General features: G+C 42.0%; 2 protein-coding genes across 5 annotated transcripts in view; one reads left to right on the forward strand and one right to left on the reverse strand.

Moving 5' to 3' along the window:
- Positions 1-5,032, reverse strand: part of PHKB (phosphorylase kinase regulatory subunit beta) — a 66,842-nt gene extending 61,810 nt beyond the window's left edge. For 2 of the 4 annotated variants that reach the window (XM_064723364.1, XM_064723360.1), the window contains exons 1-2: positions 4,892-5,029; positions 2,223-2,335 (exon numbers count right to left, since the gene is read on the reverse strand). In XM_064723364.1, coding sequence (XP_064579434.1) covers positions 2,223-2,277 — 55 coding nt within the window. In that variant the 5' untranslated portion in view covers positions 2,278-2,335; positions 4,892-5,029. Of the gene's footprint in view, positions 1-2,222; positions 2,751-4,891 lie in introns of those variants that run through there. The other 2 variants (XM_064723363.1, XM_064723362.1) reach the window with 2 other exon arrangements.
- Positions 5,033-5,088: 56 nt separating this feature from the next.
- Positions 5,089-18,281, forward strand: part of ITFG1 (integrin alpha FG-GAP repeat containing 1) — a 74,231-nt gene continuing 61,038 nt past the window's right edge. The window contains exons 1-6 of the mRNA XM_064723365.1: positions 5,089-5,324; positions 8,965-9,037; positions 10,411-10,556; positions 12,225-12,282; positions 12,884-12,958; positions 15,344-15,438. Of these exons, the coding sequence (XP_064579435.1) occupies positions 5,135-5,324; positions 8,965-9,037; positions 10,411-10,556; positions 12,225-12,282; positions 12,884-12,958; positions 15,344-15,438 (637 nt within the window). The 5' untranslated portion in view covers positions 5,089-5,134. The remainder of the gene's footprint in view (positions 5,325-8,964; positions 9,038-10,410; positions 10,557-12,224; positions 12,283-12,883; positions 12,959-15,343; positions 15,439-18,281) is intronic.

Here is an 18,281-nt window from a genome sequence, read left to right on the forward strand (position 1 = left end):
AATGGAATTCTGCACTGAGTCTATGGATAAAGATTTGCATATTTCAACAAGGACAGTTTATTCAGATCTTTCAAAGTACAGAATTAATATAAACAAATACTTCCACAAAGCCAATCCCACACAAATGGAAGCAACATGGCAAGAACTTTATTTCTAATATTTCACATGCCAGAATAAGAAAAGAAAATGTTGGTTTGCATAATTATATCAGGCCAGGCCAAAAGAAAAAAGCTGAGAACACAAGATTTCTTTGCATATTTGATAAGAATGAAAACTGATCACAGCCCCCAATGTGACATTAGGTCTGGATACAATCAAACACTTGAGACAGAGGCAAGCCCAGCAGCTCAGATCCCTGTAACTTTCATTACCCAGTAAGGGCAGTAGCAGCTTCACATCACAGAAGGCATTGGGACAAAGAGGATTTGATTTCTACTCACAGCAAAGTTTAAGAAAAGATATCCCAAGGGGATTTTAATCACTACATACAGGAGGAAACCATGATCTCAGAGTTGATCCTGCTTTGAGCAAGAGGCTGGAGTAGGTGAGATCCTGAGAACCCTTCCAGACTGAACTGTTCTACAAACCAGGGGAAGGAAACACCAGGAGAGGGCTTGGAGAGGCAGACAGAAAAGGTATTAAAGTATTCCTCTACCTGAATACACAGTAGAGGTAAGCAAAAAGTATGAATTGTTACCTTAGTTGAGTGACAATAACAAATCAGTAAAAATAAGTAAAATCTTGTAGTAGTTTAATTTAAATAGCATTAAAGAGAAAAGCTTTATAATTGATCAAGAAAAATCATGTGTTACACTGTGCAAGTAATTCAGTTAGTATTTCACAGAGTCACAGAACATCCAGAGCTGGAAGGGACCCACAGGGACTGTCGAGCTCCAGCTCATGGCCCTGCACAGAGCAAGCCCAGAATGGCCCCCTGTGCCTGAGAGCATTGGCCACACCTTCCCGAGCTCTGGCAGGCTGGGGCTGTGCCCACTGCCCTGGGGAGCCTGTTCCAGTGCCCAGCCACCCTCTGGGTGAAGAACCTTTTCCTGATATCCAACCTAACCCTCCCCTGACACAGCTCCAACCATTTCTTAACTGATCACCACGGGGGAAAAAGAATAAAAAACACACACCAATTTATTCTGTCCTTTCTCTATTTCCTAATCATCCAAAGGCAGCTCTTTGTCAAGTATATTGCACTTAATGGAAACTATGATTTCAGGATTTACAGTAACTAACAACACAAACAACAAAAGTTACTGAACACCAGAAATAAAATCCTGACCATCATGCCAGTACACAGGAGCTTCACACAATGAAAATGCCAAAGTCTACCACACAAGCCTTGTAAATGCTACAAGCAAGGCTGGAAGCCACTCAGGATATTCAAGGCAGGCATTGTCCTTTCTGAGAATTCAAAACAATAGGTGTCAAAACTACCCAACATGTTTATTGTGCATCATAAAGGAGAAACATCAAAGATCTTTACAATAATTAGGAAAGAGTAATTTTTCTTTAATGCTGTCAACACATGACATTTTTTGATGGGTCAGAGATGCAAAACTGAAAAGCCACAGGAAGGGCAGGGGAGTCCAAGCCACCCAGTTGTGTTGCCTTACACTTGTTCTCCTACTGAGTTTCAACAAGGACTACCCAAGAGCTTCCCCCATCACAGAGTGTCAGATAGGGATACATCTCATCCCAAACTCCCTTCAAAACACACAGGAATGACCCTGACAGCTTCAAATATTCCAGCTTCTGCCGCACCTGAGGAGAAGCTGTGACAGGGGGCTTTACTTTGCTTCCACTTAATTTCCAAATGTCCAACTTTGTAACCAGTGACTGAGTGACTGGAAATTTTATTTCTCTCTAAACTTGTCACACTGAGGTTTTTTAGGAGTCAATTGCAAAGAGCATTCCTAATGCACCTTTCCCATGACTGTCATCTTAAAAGAGAAATGGGAGGTCAGAGGTGATTGCACTGAGGGATACTGACAGGAACACTAAACAAACAAAACAGGAAGATTTGATAGCAGATTTCAATCTAAGTAGATTACAATTGTCAGAAATTTTTACTGAAAGAATTCAAAGTTTTAAGTTCTACTGTACAGTGCTAAAGAGCTACTAACAAAGAACACTGCATGAAACAAAACATACAATTATTTTTTGTTGAATTAAATAGCCACAAACAAAAACAAAACACAGAACTGCACACTTACCAAATTTTAAAAAAGCATGCGCAGAGGAGGCTCTGTCATCATCCAAACTGGCCATTTCAAATTGGTGCAGCTAACCACAAACGGCTCAGGCTAAGCTACAGTCATTTTCAAAACTGTTTAGTAAATGTTAAAGGCAATCAGCATTAAATTAAGTGAAAGCAATGTTAGTGGAGTTATTAACACAACACAGTGCACAGCACAAACTTTCATTACATCTTATGTTTCCTTCTTCTACACTGACCTCTTGGTTTTATTTTGCTTTTACTTCCATAAAACTTAGTAGTTTACTCCTTCTGAGTGACAGGACACAGTTTACAAAAAATCCATCTTTTGGATATTGACATGAGCTTCCTTATTCAATAGGGAATTAGCTACAAACACCAAAAGGTGATGAATACCATCTGATATATTTCTAGATACTGATTTAACTAGTGCACACTAAAGTGTTAAGTAACAGTGATAAGGAGCTAAAACTCTGCTTATGCACAGTGCTGCTTTCATCCCACGTGAAATCCACACCAGGATGTGTGATGTTTCCTGCAGTCATATACATTACTTATGGTACTGAATATCTCAGTTATTAGGGGCAGGACATCTTCCACTTTGGAATATACAATAGGAAAAACGTGTCTGTAATTATGATAACAAGTTTTTCCAAATCTTTAAAGTTTATCTTTTTTAAAGTAAGAAAAAATTTGGGGGCTTTTAACTAATTAACTACTATATTTAGAATCTGCTCCTAATCAGAGTAGCAACAAATGAAACAGTATTTTATTGCTTCAGGAAGGGAAATGAAAATTTCTGAATAAAATTTGGTTTTACTGGAAAAAAGTAATTCATCATTTAATACACATAAACATGAGATACAAATTCCCTCCTACAGGATTTGAGTCTTACATGATCCATTGCTGCAGGCTATAAAACATGAGTCACTGGTGCATTTCAGGCACGTGTGTCTATACTCCATGTTTACTACATCTTACTCCAAAAAGCACACTAGTAAAAAAAAACCCAAATCAAATAAAATAGTGCTGTCTGTGAGCTGGTACTCCAGCACAGGCCTCAGCCAAACCAGGAACATGTGGGGGACTTTCAGTCACTTTCTATGACAATCCCAACCATGTCTCCTTCTGACAGAGCCAGGAAGGAAGAAAAAAGCCCTGAAGCTATACAAATTTCAACATAAAGATGCAGCAGTAAACTTGAAATGTAAGAACATTATTCTTATTTTTAGCTATGAATGTTACCTGAAAGACATTAAATAAAATTTGATTTTTAAATCAACTCTTTAATCAGAAAAACTTTTCAACTAAAAATAACGTTTATTTCTTGACCAAATTTATTCAGTTGTTATGTAAAATGCCATGAACAAATCTCTAGACAATCTCTGAACAATGGGAAAGATGGAAGTGAACTACAACCTGTCATTGCTCAGAATACAATTCTTTATACATGTAACAAAAAAGTAATAGGCAGCAGCAAAGAAAACGTGGAGTGTTTGAAACCATCAAACACCTTCTGCAGGCAGGCCTGACCCTGCAGGGGATTCCCTTAGCCCTGCTCTCCCTGAGGGCTGACCCTGCAGGGGATCCCAAATCCTTGTGCTCCCTGAGGGCTGACACGTAGAAATCCAACCCAGTGTCTGAGCCTGACCGCGGAAATCCCAAACTCGAGTGCTCCCTGAGGGCTGATCCTGCACGGGATCTTCAAACCCGTGTGCTCCGAGGGCTGACACTGTAGGGAAATCCCAAACCCGAGTGCTCCCTGAGGCTCGGGATTCCCGATCCGCCCGGGGCTGCACTGCCCGCCCCGGCCCTGCAGAGCCCACGCTCCGGCTGTCAGTCACACTCCCGGCCCCGGTAATGGTAACCGGCCGCCAGTGGACACCTCCTTCAGCGGGCAGTCCCCAGCGCGGGACTGCCAATCAATCTATGCAGAAACTGAACTTTTAAAGCCAAATTAATCGTACCAGACTTTAAACAACCAATTCTTTGGAGCCCTCCTAAGCCCCGTTTTGGTCTCACAGTGTCTGATCAGTTACTAGCAAAACAAAACTAACCAAACATGCAAATAAGCAACAACTGAGTGTTACAAGCATGTGTGGTGTATAAATAAACACAGGGATCTTCTGGAAAACTTTTCCCGTTGCAACAATTAAACGCCTGGTATGACTGTACTTTACTTCAAATTTAAAAAAAAAATCAAAACTCTAAGTTTTTTGAAGTTCAGAAATTCAGGCTAACTCAGCAAACATCACCCTTCGGTTTAGGCCAGAACGAGCTGCCCCACGCTCAGAACACGGAATTCCCACGCTGTATAGCAGTTACCTTTAGCTAAGAGACACCTGCCAAGAGCTGGGACTTTCCCCTAAACACTGTCTGCCCCCAGCCGCAACACTTTATACAGCTGCGGTGCTGAACACGCTGCCTTTGCTCCCGTGGGCACAGGGGGCACCTGAGGGCACCGGGGGCTGTGCCAGCCGAGGAGGGCTCGGGCGGGGCCGCCACCCCCAGCTGTCCCCTGCGCCCCTCAGGGCCGGGCCCGCCCGGGCACCGCCACCCGCTGTGGGGACGGGGAAACAGCCCCGGGCCGGGCCGGGAGCGGGGCGGTGAGTGACAGGAGGCACAGGGGTCCCCGGACCTCCTCCCGGGCAAGCCAAGAGGTCAGACCTGAGCGTTTGGAGCGAGCGCGCAGCTCCAGCATCTTCCAGCTCACGTCAGCCATGTGAGTCGCCGCCATGGCGGAGCGGTCCCGGAGAGCCCCGGGCGCGGGTGCGCGGCGCCGGGCGGGCCCTGCCTGGCTCCCGCCGTAAAGCGCTCGCGCAGGCTCCGCCGCCGCTGCCGCAAACCGCGGCCGCCGGGCCGGGCCCGCCCCGCTGCCGTCAGAGCGCGGGCGGGGCGAGGCCGTGCGCGATGGGGGCCCGCGGGCCGTGCCCGCCGCTGGCCCCGCTGCTGGCCCTGGCCCTGCTGGCCCTGGCGGGGCCCGCCCGAGCCCTGCAGAATGTGACCGCTCAGCTCTTCGGGCCCGAGGCCCGCGGGACCCTGGCGGCCTTCGGCGACTTCAACTCGGACAAGCAGACGGACCTGTTCGTGGTGCGCGGCGGTGAGTGCGGGGCCGCGGCGGGCCCGGGGGCTGCGGGGCACGGGCGGTGTGAGCTGCGGGGCACGGGCAGTGTGAGCTGGGCTCCCCGTCCCTCAGCCAAGGGGGACAGACACAGGTGCCGCCGCCCCCGAGGCCCGGCAGCCCGTGCGGGGTGATGGCAGGGCTGGGGCTGCGCGGCGGCTCGCCGGTGCCGGGGATGGGCTCCCAGGGATGGGCTCGCTGCTCCCGGGGATAGATTCGCTGGTCCCTGCGGTCTGACCCTTACCGGCCCGAGCACGGCCCGAGTGCCGGGGCTTGTGCTGCCAGGGCCGGCGCGGTGAGCACAACGTTGTTTGCAGGATGAAATTGACACTTGTTTTGCTCCAGGTATTTCCTGTGTGACATACAGTGTTCAATTTGCACTAGAATGGTTCACATAGGGCGCATTTGTCCTTAAAGCTGAACTTCTGGTTGTGAAATAATGTAGAGACTTCATCCTACAACTTGAATGGTCACAAATTGTTGTTGTGCTCCTGCTTTCACTCTGTTTTTGGAAACAAAGATGAACATTTCACAGATGTGGAGGAAAAATTGCACATTGTTCTACTCTGACCATTAAAAGTTAAAGTGCCATGGTTGCTGTCACTTGCCACATGTTTCTCTTCAGGCTTCAGATATGGGGAGACCTCAAATCAGGATTTATTTTCAGTGGTCAGTGTTATTTGCAGACATTAATCTTAGAATATTTTACTTTCTTGAAGCACATTAAGATAGTAAATCTATTCTCAGATTCACCTTTTTTTATTCCTTCCATCTCAGAAATGTTTTTCTGAGTAGCTTTGGTAAAGCATGAGTGATTTTCCCATCTAGTTGAGTTATTGAAATGCATGGCTCCCTGGAAATGCTCCACTGGCTCATCTACTGAAAAAAATGGTCAGATTTAAAATGAATGTCTATGATAAGAGATTTAATTTTTACTTTCTTATCTTTCAGATGAGTGTGTATAAAAATGTGAATAGTTATAGGTTTCAGGAATGAGATTTGTGATTTCTTTAGCAGCACTTGATAAATAATTTTCCTGTGTGGTACTTGCTGTAAAAATCTGATTGAAATAACATGGTTATTCAAACATTATTTTTCATAACTTAAGTCTTAGTGAAAAGTAACTACAGAATACTCTCAAAACAAAAGGTAGTAGTTCTAAATGGGGGGATTTATGGCAGCCAGTTGTAAACAGCATGAGGAGATGAGCACTGGAGGTGACACAAGATTTTGAGGAACAGGAGTGTGTAAAGTAGCCTTGTCCTAATAATCCTGACCCTTAATAAAGAAATGGGGATGATGCCTTGGACCTTTGCCTGGATAAATATTCTTTTTCTGATCTTGCCTTACTTCAGTTGAGTGAGAGTAATGTTCCCTATGCTCAGATGAATAAAAGAAATTCAGGTTGTGCTGATACCTTTGTAAGAAATAGTCAACTTGCTGAATGTAAGGGATAGTCTGGATCCAGAAGTATCCCATTGCAAGGCCAATTCCAAAGTACCAGTGGTCTCTGGGTTTAGTCACTTTTTGAAACTCAGAATCTACAAATAAATGGAATTGTGCGTACACTTAGCTGTTTGTGAGTCTGTGCATGTAACAGCTCAGTGGGGAAGCTCGTGCTGGTTGCTTTTTCATGTACCAGCTCCTGGCTATGCTTGATGCCTCTGCTGGGAGTGAGCATTCCCTGTTCACCTGCTGCATTTCACTGGGGAACTTGGGAAACTTCTGTGCCATTTATTTCATATATATATGTGTGTGTGTGTGATATATGTCACACAGATATGTCACAGCCTGAAGACCTCTAATCTACATAATTGTTGTTTGTATGGAAACTGTTCCTGTTTTTTCACACCCTCCAATGCACTGATTTTTTCTTACTGTCCTCTTATCTCAAAAAGAATACAGAACTGCAAACAGCTTTTAGGATTGATTGTAGTGGCATAGTAATTCTATTTTCTGTTCATGTAATAAATAATTTTTAATAGTTAATTTGCTTTGACTTGAGCACTTGAGACAGAGTAGAGATCCATTCTGAATTAGGTGAAGTGTCTAGGAGAGATGAAAAGTCTGTGAGGCCAAAGCTGAAGGAAAAACTACTTGCTGGAGACAGAGAAAGAAAAACAGAAATGACCGCGAGGTCAATTTGCCCCCGACCTAGGAATTCCTTTGATAAAGAAGAACTGGCGATAAATGTCACGCGGAATGAATATGTATGAACTTATTGTGAAACTGTCTGGATATGCATTTGGAAGGGGGATAAAAGGAGGCCTGAGATCTTCAGGGGTACGCATGCCTTTTGAGGAGAATTTTCTCCGTGTGCGTCCGGCGCCGTAAATAAACATACCGAGCTTTACAACTTTTATAAAGTTGTGAGGTTTCTTCTTTTCTCCGCAAAACACACTGAGCTGAAATTTTTATATGTCCGTCTTAAATGACCAAAAAAATCTCATTTCTCAGTGTTGCAGCTAACTTGGAACCTGATATGTGTAAAAACGCTGCTTGATCCTGGTCATTACTTTACCAAGTAAGCAGTAAAAAGGCAGGTGAGAGTGAGAGGTGTGAGATGGGAGCTGAGTTCAGCAGGCAGCCCCAGGTGAGCTGTCCCAGTGAGGCAGCCCCAGGCTCCCAGCCCTGGCCTGTGCCAGGCCTTTCCCTCCCCCAGGAGCGAGGCTGCAGCTCAGGCAGTGTCGCTCTGGCCTGAGCTGGCCTCTCTGAAAGGGCTCCTGGTCATTTACTCATCTGGTGCTGGATTCTCCTTCTCCTCAAGAGGTTTGTGGCAGGAGCCTTGTGTTCCCTGCTATTTCCCAGCTCTGAACTCTGCCACAAAACAATATTCTAAAAAAGTACTGTGGTAGCTCAAGTTTGGAGCCTTAGAATTATTCTTTAATAGAGAATGATTTTGTGCTGCTGGAGGTGGGTTTATTGGAGAATGAAGCAAAGAAAAAATACTATTGTTGCCCTGTGAGCTACATTTTACTTACAGAGGTGTGTTTTGTGGTTTACTGACTGAAAATTTTTATTTCATCACTGAAGTTAAAATTCTTCCTTTGCTCCCTGAATTTCAGTTATTTCTGCAACATAAAATATGGGCTTTTATTTAGATTATTCTGAAATAATGAAACAATACTTATATCATTGCCTCTAGATGGGGAGATGCTGCAGGGAACCAAGTAAATTCTGAGTTTCCTTTAAAGTGCTTTGGACAGCTGACATGGGAAAGCAGTATCAGATCCTGCTATGTGAGACGTAGTATTAAAAGAATTAATTTGAGTTAGCTTTTAAGCTTTAATTAGTTTTGTGGAGCTGCTGCCTATTATTTTTCCATGTGTAATATTTCTTAATTCATTACAGAAAGTTTTATTTTAAACAATGTGATAAAAATAACAGAGGGAAAGTTCTAACACTAAACCCCCAAAGAAGATTTGTGATATTAGCATTGCTTTGAGATGCAACTGACTTTGTGTTGTGCTGGAGAAGTGCTCCTTTTGGATGAGGAGGAAGAAGTGGTATGAGATGTCTTTGAAAGTTCTTGCTGCTGTGGGGAATGGTCATTTGTGGCAGTTGTATATAAGCCATTTCCAGTCTTTCTCTGTTGCTCATGGTCTGTTTGCCTTGGCAGGAAATGAGCTGGTGATTTTTCTGGCTGACCAGAAGGAGCCCTACTTTAAGCCCCGTGTGAAGCTACCAATGAAGTGAGTATGGCTGTTCAGTGTTTGCTTGGAAGGGCCTCTCTGCTCTCAGGGGGAGCTGCTGCACTTGTCTGTGCTCTTGTTGTCTCTTTGACTCATTGTTCTCTTGTCCTTCCAGCTCTGGTTCTTTGACAACTTCCTGATCCATGCCCTGATGCATTTTTGTTTTGTTGGTCACGTGACAGTCTATGGAGATGAGTTGTGTCATTCATGTTGTTTACTAATAAGTGTTACTTCCCAACCCTTATGGAGTATTTATGGTTTAGGTTTTGTCCTCAAATCAGTATTTAAAGTACCCATATGTTGAAATATCTTTGCAGTTGATTTGAATTTTCAGGACTGTATTTCCTAGTGAGGTAAACTGTCATTCCATGGCATACATAGGTCTTTGTGGTGGGTAGGTTTAGTATCAATGCCAAGACATGTTTTCGGGGAAATTCATGCATTTGCTGTAGTTACTAATGGAATCCAGCCAATATCATCTGAGTTAGAAGAGATATGAAAGAGAGTGTTCTGGTGTTTCTGTGCAGAGATGTTCCTTTGTCAAGTTTACATGTGGCCTTTAAAAAAACATCAGTTTTTAATAAATGTGAACCAATCTGTTTATATGTACATACATATATGTCTAGCTTCAATATCCTGTTATATTATTATGGCTATTGCTTAGGAATAATGCTTACCAGTAGTATTATGTTTATTAAAAGTTAAAATGCCTTTATAGCTCAGCTTCATCTTCTGTATTCTACATATTTTTATTTTTCCTTATTCCCTCCTGTCTTGGAAGGAACTAATTTGTTCAATCATTAGAAAGGATCTGCTTTTAATCCTTAATGTGACCTGTGTTTGTGTGTATAAAGCAGAGTAGGTAAGCAAATAAAAAAAGATAGAACAAACAAAGGTAGGAAGGAATAGTAAGACCTGGCAGAAGGTAGGAGGAAATGGAATTGTCTTTTAAAAAATCCACCTGTGCCTGACTCCTGCTGTTTAAACAGCTCCTGTTGCCTTATGTTCTTGCTCTTGGAATGCAACCAGAAGATCCTGCTCTCTGAAACACATTTTGGTTGACTGGTTCTAAACAAATGTGAGGATTTAATGAAGTGTAGATAGCATTTACAGGATATGGCTGAAGAATGTCTGATAGCTAAAGTTTAGAGTTAAAATGTCATTTTCCTTAGACAAGGACAGCCTATTAGGTGCCTGATTTTGAGATACTTTTGGAATAGGTAAGGACTTGATCCTAAACCAGGTTGTTGAAGGGTAAGATTGTATTGGACCAACTAATAATAATAGGGCAAGCCTTTGACTACACAAGTGCTTTTTACATGCACACCTTTTTACCATTATTTGCGTGTGGGGGCTTTTGTTTTTAATTCCAGATCCCTTGGTGTCACCATAACCAGTGTAGTTCCTGGAGATTATGATGGAGATTCCCAAATGGATGTGCTCCTCACTACCCAGGCCCCAAGTCATGGCAAAGATGAACTTTCAGTGTTTATTTTCTGGGGACACAACCAAACCTTGGGTGAGTTGCTGAGACTGGTTCTTAGTAAGATTGTTAGATTTCTTAATTCAAAGTATTGTCAAGAAGTTACAACTCATTTTTACAGTGTAATGATTGTTTTTAGCACTAAAATAGGGATTAGCAGCTATTCAGCTGCACACCCATGTATTATCCTGCTGTTAAACTGTGTTCAATAATTAATGAAAGAGAACAATACTTGCACTGTATTATGCAACAGATAGAACCAAACATTATTCTGATTTGGCAGTACCTATTAACTGAAGAGCTGCTTCTCATGGCTTCCCCATCATGCATGTCAGCTTCACAAAGACTATCTCAAAAGATTTATCTTCAGTTTAAAATGCACAGGGAACCTGCTGTGAACTGAAGTGCATCAGCTTTCAAAATCACATCCCTAAACCTACCACCAGTAATATAATATTTGTGTTAAACGAAATTCTTTAAAGACAGTGACACACTAAAGTGAGTATTGGAAGAAAGGTTTCTAGAGGCCCTATTGCTGAAAGTTTTCAAGACCTCTAGAATTGATTTTTCAGGAGTTTCTTAGCTTTGTTCAAGGTGTAGCTGATTCTGTCTTGGGGTAGAGTTATGGATTGTGTGAACTCTTGAGGTCTCCTTTGTTTTCTGTTGACTTTGCTAGGAAAGAGTTTGGGGAGGAATTTAGGGTTTGAACAAGGACAGATAAGCAAAAGAAAATACTGTTTAATCGACAGAAACTACTGAAGAATGATCACTATTGTAAAGAACTGTGTCATGGCATAGTTACAGGTGAGGCAAGTTTGCCTCAGACACCATTGCTTGTGGCTTTGATCAGAGCTGAAACAAGCAACCTGGAAAAGTGCAGTGCATCAATATTAAGTGAATAGCAGGTATCTCTAGGATTGGGAAGAATATGAGGACTTGGATTAAGTTATTCTATTCTGTTTCAGAAAAAAAACCCAGGTGTTGAGGGAAACACAATGAGCTATGGGGCCTGGAGGAGGAGTCAGAGGTTAAAAATTCAGGCAGTGGTTGGTTGGTTTGTGCTGAGGGCACTGGCAAGGTATGGGGTGTCCCCTTGGGTAATAGGAGTGTAACACACAAGTCAGTAGGAGGGGACTGCTGTATGAAATGTGGAAATTGTAAAGACAAACATTGTGGAGAGAGAAGGGAAATGGGAATAATCTGGCAAGGAGTTTGGATTACAAGTACAAGTGAAGTCTAAGGTGATAACCTGATTGGAGCTTAGTCCTCACTTCCCATTTAGAAAGTCTCCCTTTATTGCTTATTTCAAATACTCTAACAAGAATGTTATTTACAATAACAAAACATTAAACAGAAATCTAACATACAATGAATGTTAAACTTCTAGCCTGTCTTCATCCCAACTGTTTCAGTTTTCCTGTATCTGAGTGATTGCAGTCATACACAGAAATAGGTTTCACTAAGATCTACTTGGAATAATTTGTTGAGGAGTTTAGTGGAAAAGGAAAAAGCCTTCAGTGTTTTAACTGTAATTCACCTTTACTGCAAAATTCAGGAAGCCATTTAGTTCTTTATATTAAGTGGTGTCTTTTTTTAATCATAAAACAGATGGTTTTAAATTAATAGAAAAATTATGTCTCAGTTGCAAATGCAAATGTCAGAATATATTGGTAACTGAATCAAGTTAATATTTTCATTTTTCAGATCTTAACCATAAAACTGTGTTAAATAAGACTTTTCATGATGAGCCTCTAGTAATGGAGTAAGTACAACCTACTTTTTAAGAAAATCACGTTTATAATGGTGACTAAGAGCAACCTAAATATATTTTAATGCTAAAATTTGAAACATATGCTCATGTTCTTTATCTTTTAAGAACAGGGTGGTTTGTGTAATGTCAACTGATCCAACAATAGATGATGAACCAAAATGGTTATCTTTACAATTCTCTCTGTTGTATATTATATTATCCTGGCAATAGTAACTGCATGATCTTTTAATTTCTTTCATTTCAGTACTGTGAGTATTCATTAAAAAAGCCATTCATTTCTCAGTGAATTTTGTAAAGCAAAAACCTTACTGGCTTACCAAAATGAGCAAATGTCCCTTTCACAACGTGCTTGCCTGTGTGTGAAATGCTGACCAAAAGTGGAGGGCAGTAGATCTGTAAGGCAAAGCACAGGCAGAGTGGGAAGCACTGACAGACCTTTACTGCAGCTCAGACAGGAGCCAAAATTCAGAGCCACAGCTGAGAGCTCTGCACGGCCCAGTGGGAAAATGTCCCAGCACAGATGAGTTTGAGAACAGGTGGTCTGAACTCCTGTGGGGACTGAGGTGGCACTGACATTGTGTTCCATTTTCAGCTTCAATGGAGACTTGATTCCTGATGTGTTTGGTGTCACCAGTGACTCGAGTAAGCCACAGATCCTGCTGGGAGGGTAAGCTGAGGGCTCAGCATGGCTTTGGAACTTGGGCATTGTGTATCCACTTCCACTGAAGTGTAGGATTTGTATGTGAATCTTCTTATTCCGTGACACTCTTCATCTGCTCTTTAAAGTGCTGTTTTGTAGGGCAAGTAGAAATTCCATGAGAGCTGGGAAAACAAAGCCACTGACAATAGACATCAGAAATAGCAAAATTGGTTCTTGGAACAATTAGTTCCTAGAAGTTATAGTCCAGTCCCATTTGTTTAGTACATTTCGGATATTTAGTGTTATAATCTGTGTTATGGAACTTGTGCTGTATAAAAGTTGCTTTCAGGTTGATGCAAGAACTACTGAAATAGATCTTATAATTAAATGGATGGCAAAAGAAAAATCTGCAGATGTTTGGGGTAAACTTAACAAAACGCTCTCATCTGGCTGGGAAATGATTTGTAATGGGAAGGTTGTGCACCATTGGAAATCAAAAGCACAGGAAGTGCAGGATGTAAAAGTATTGGACTATATATATAAAGTAAATAAAGAGGAAGAGATTTCTGAGGTGGCATAAAGCAGAGGGAACTGAGTAGCAGCATAAGTGTGCATACAAGGGATGTCTGTATCACATCCCTTGTGTTAAGGAATGCCTCAGGCCACTCATGAGCAGATAGAAGCTGACTGAAGCCTTATGAGATGAAATTGCAGCAAAGGGGACTAAGTTTCATGATTAAATTTCTGCTAGCCCTGAAATTTCTAGAATGGGCCCAGTTATCAAATACTGGAGTAAAAATAATGGCATACTTAAATGCTTAACAAGGACTGTGAAAATGGTTATTTTTAACTGTTTTGGATATGAATGCTGAACTCAAAATATAACAAAAGATTTGCTCTACTGGCTCAGAAGAACCAGTCTGTAACCAAGTAATATAGAGCAGCAAAGTCTAGTATTGGGCAGGATGCCAAAGAACTTAAAATCTATAATTTGAAAATAAAAAACCTTATACCTGTAGTTCCTGTCTCTTTTCCTTTCCTAGGATAAATAACATTTGACTGTGTCAGTGGAAGCTGTGCCCTTCTTGGCAGTGTGCTTTTGTTCATTAATCCCAACTTGAATTCTATCACCATCCTTGTACTGGTGGCTTATGAAACAGATTTCAGGTTCACAAGGATGTTTCTGAGCACTTTGTAATGATTATATATAAAATAAATTGTATGAGCTCTTGAAGAAATGGAGAAGTGGGAAAGATTTGTTGCATTTTGTTGAAGAAATTCTTTCAGGACCTTTAAGATAAAAATAAAATTACTCATCAGAGCTCAAAATGAGACTGAGTGCTATAGGTAATAGCATAAGCCATGTCTTGTTCATGGAAAACAGCCTTGTCATCTGCTTAGAAAAGCACTTTTATATTTTAATCCAAAATGTTTTAAGATTTATTCTAGAACTTTATGACTAACTTCAGTGGCAGTCTTCAAGACTGAATACATAGAAAAACCTAGAGAAAATAATTATTTCTTTTGGATTAAGGGATGCATTTTAACATTTCTAAGACTTAGTTATGATCTTTGGGAAGTAATCAGAATATTATTTATTTTCTTACCATAAATTAGTCAGAGAAGATAAGGACTTCAATAAAATGTATGTAATGTCACTGGAATAAATAAAGCAGCTCCCAACTAGTAGTAGTAATATTTGTACCTGCTGTTGTATAGTGCACATTGAGATTTTCGTGAGTGTTTTAGGTAAGGGTTCTGAAAGTCATATTGTGACTTTTGAAGGATTTGTTGCACTTCAAATCACTGCTAACAGGGAGGTGTGCTGGAATTTCAGCCATTTTTAGAACAGAAACCAGCAGGGTATGTGTATTTATAAATAAATAAATAAAAGTATCACCTGCTTGGGAAATTACATAATTAGCTAGTAGTCCATCATAATGTGAAAGTTTAATTCATATGTTGATTTTTAGGTGAGCTGAAATAAAGTGAATTTTCATGCAGCAGGCATGAGCTGCTCTAACAGCATGTGCTTACTTCTGCTCATGTTTATTAATCAGCAAGTAAATTCCAGAAGTACTTGCAGCAGTAAAGCTGCTTGAGGAAACTGAGGACAGGGATCCGTGTCTCAGGAGCCTTGGCACTAACTATAACTTTGTGGCTAGTGACACTGTTCTGTGCAAAACAAAAAAAGTTGCTTTAGAAAATTAATAAAATGGAACTCACAGAATCTTTCAAGCAATTACTGGAGTTACTGAGTATATTGTAAGCTAAACAGGAATTTTGTCTTAGCATTGGGAGAACATGCTTTCTGTCCCATTTTTATTTAAAGTTTCACTGTTTTTTAAGCTATAGTATCATGATTAACAGTCCCTACACATTGATGAAATGTATTTTTATTCTTGTCTGTAGGAACTTGTCATGGCATCCTGCACTGGAAACTCAAAGTAAAATGTATATACCACACTCCCATGCCTTTATAGATTTAAATAATGACTTCACTGCTGGTAAGTCATAGAAGTGTTAGATATCATCCTAAAAATAATTATCACTAAGTGTCAATGTCATGTGTTGCAGCTTCCTTCAGTAATTATATGATTTTGCTACTTCTGATTCGGGTTTTCCAGTTACTTAATTTTAATATCTATGATTTCAAAATTCTGTGTTTTAAAAAACAACTTTTAAAATAAATGTCCTAATAGCATTTGCTACTTCTTGATGATAATCATAACTGCTGCATGTTCTGAATGATGTTGTGTTCACCCTTAAAGTGCTGTTTCCTGCTCTTCACAACTCTGTACTCTAGTATTTGTGGCAACTGCATCAGGGCTGCAGTTTTTCATTTGAGTATGGAAATAGGTAGTTTGATTCAGCAGGATGTTTTTAAGACTGGACTTAAAATTTGCTTTCAGGATTTCATTATGGCTTCAGTCCATTATGTTGTAGTTAATTCTATCACTGATAGAACTAACTGTGTTCTCCCTTTATTTTGTTGGGGTATTTTGTCAATGTGATTCAGTTACCATGGTGAATCTGTTTATCATTTCCATACCTGGCTCATATTTCCAAGCACATTTAAATATTGTGATAAACTTAATTTCTTCACACACTAAATTAATTCTGAAGTGCTTTATCTTCTGCTAGATGTGCAATGTACATCAATTCATATATGGTAATTTTGGAAAGAGAGCTTATCTTTTTCCTGTTTAGTTGCATGGGAATGAGAGAGGAACGATTCCATAAATTTAATTAAGATGCTTATAAATGCTGGGGATTAAGTTAATTGCTTTAGTATGCAGTCAGACCTTAATATCCAGTTCTGGCACATTGCTATGTGAAGCTGTCAAGTGGAAATTCCAACTAGAAAATTAAATATATGGTTGCTTACCATAATCAGCGTCATGTAATAACCAGTTCTAACACACTTAGCTCTAGAAGCCTTCTGGAATTTTTTTTTATTGGCATAAACAGCATAGATGAGCATTCTAGGTAGCATTTTGAGTACATTGAAATCTAAACTCAGAAGTGAGTGAAGGTAAGAAGTGTAAGATCCTTACATTGATCGGTCACAGAGTGATCAATTTTTCAGGGTTTTTGACAGCTGCCAGACTAAAGAATGTTCCGAGAGTTCTGGTTAGTGCTGCTGCTGTGGAAGCTTCTCTGTTAAACAGAAATGAGAGTCAGGATCTTTGTGTGGGTAGTGCTGGGAGCTTTTATAGAGTCACATCTATTTTTATATCTCAAGATGGGAGTAGAAGCTCCTGTGAAGCTCTTCCCATAAAGATCCTGACTTTTACTTTCTTGTAGCAGCAAGGCTGTGACACCTCAAGCTGAGCTACTATGTTAGGGTGTTAATGTTTAGTGCTGTGGGAAGTGTTTGTTACAGGAACCTGGGGAAAATTGTAAGGAAAATAATTCATCCTGACAAGAAAACTGGAGAAAGTATTACAGTATTATTAGTTTCTTAAGTAATGTTTTACTTCTAAGGTGGGAATGATAATTTTTTTTACTGTCCCTATGAAGATGGGACTAACCAAAAATAATGCTGAAAAATAGTATCAGTATATCTGATATTTCATGACTGATGTGTTTTTCCTGCCAAAATGAAGAGTTGCCAGTTTTCTAGTCCTGCCTGTGCATTTGTGGCAGTTCCCTGACATCAGCTCTAGTAACTGCTTGGAACTGGGGCTGCTGAGGAGCACAGTTCATTGTCACTGGAGTTATTAAGTTGATCCAACTCCCCATGCAAGATTGTCAGAGCAGATGTAAGCACAGGGGAAAGGTTGACTCCTCTTTTAGTAGCAGCAGTTGTATGCTGCCTTTAACCAAGCATGAAATTGTACCTTGAATCTCACTGTGCCTCTTCCAAAAAATACCTGTGCAGTGTTCTCACCACGTCTGCTCTCATTTGTGTGTCTGTACAGGGCTGGGAAGTGACTCACAGGCAGTCATCAAAGGAGTCAGGTGATAGAAGTTCAGGGGAAAAGGGCAAAACAGCAGGAGCTGGAAGTGTGTGCAGGACTGGTGGATGCCCCGGGGCAGGCAGGGCACAGCAGTGCTGGGTGCTGTGTTTGTCCATGGTGGATGCCCTGGGGCAGGCACAGCAGTGCTGGGTGCTGTGTTTGTCCGTGGTGGATGCCCCGGGGCAGGCAGGCACAGCAGTGCTGGGTGCTGTGTTTGTCCATGGTGGATGCCCGGGGCAGCAGCACAGCAGTGCTGGGTGCTTGTTTGTCCGTGGTGGATGCCCGGGGCAGGCAGGCACAGCAGTGCTGGGTGCTGTGTTTGTCCATGGTGGATGCCCCGGGGCAGGCAGGCACAGCAGTGCTGGGTGCTGTGTTTGTCCGTGGTGGATGCCCCGGGGCAGGCACAGCAGTGCTGGGTGCTGTGTTTGTCCATGGTGGATGCCCCGGGGCAGGCACAGCAGTGCTGGGTGCTGTGTTTGTCCATGGTGGATGCCCTGGGGCAGGCACAGCAGTGCTGGGTGCTGTGTTTGTCCGTGGTGGGATGCCCCGGGGCAGGCATAGCAGTGCTGGGTGCTGTGTTTGTCCGTGGTGGATGCTCCGGGGCAGGCACAGCAGTGCTGGGTGCTGTGTTTGTCCATGGTGGATGCCCCGGGGCAGGCACAGCAGTGCTGGGTGCTGTGTTTGTCCATGGTGGAATGCCCCGGGGCAGGCACAGCAGTGCTGGGTGCTGTGTTTGTCCATGGTGGATGCCCTGGGGCAGGCACAGCAGTGCTGGGTGCTGTGTTTGTCCGTGGTGGATGCCCCGGGGCAGGCAGGCACAGCAGTGCTGGGTGCTGTGTTTGTCCATGGTGGATGCCCCGGGGCAGGCAGGCACAGCAGTGCTGGGT

Source organism: Zonotrichia leucophrys, chromosome 11 (genome assembly GCF_028769735.1).
Source record: "Zonotrichia leucophrys gambelii isolate GWCS_2022_RI chromosome 11, RI_Zleu_2.0, whole genome shotgun sequence".
In the NCBI taxonomy this organism is placed as follows: domain Eukaryota; kingdom Metazoa; phylum Chordata; class Aves; order Passeriformes; family Passerellidae; genus Zonotrichia; species Zonotrichia leucophrys.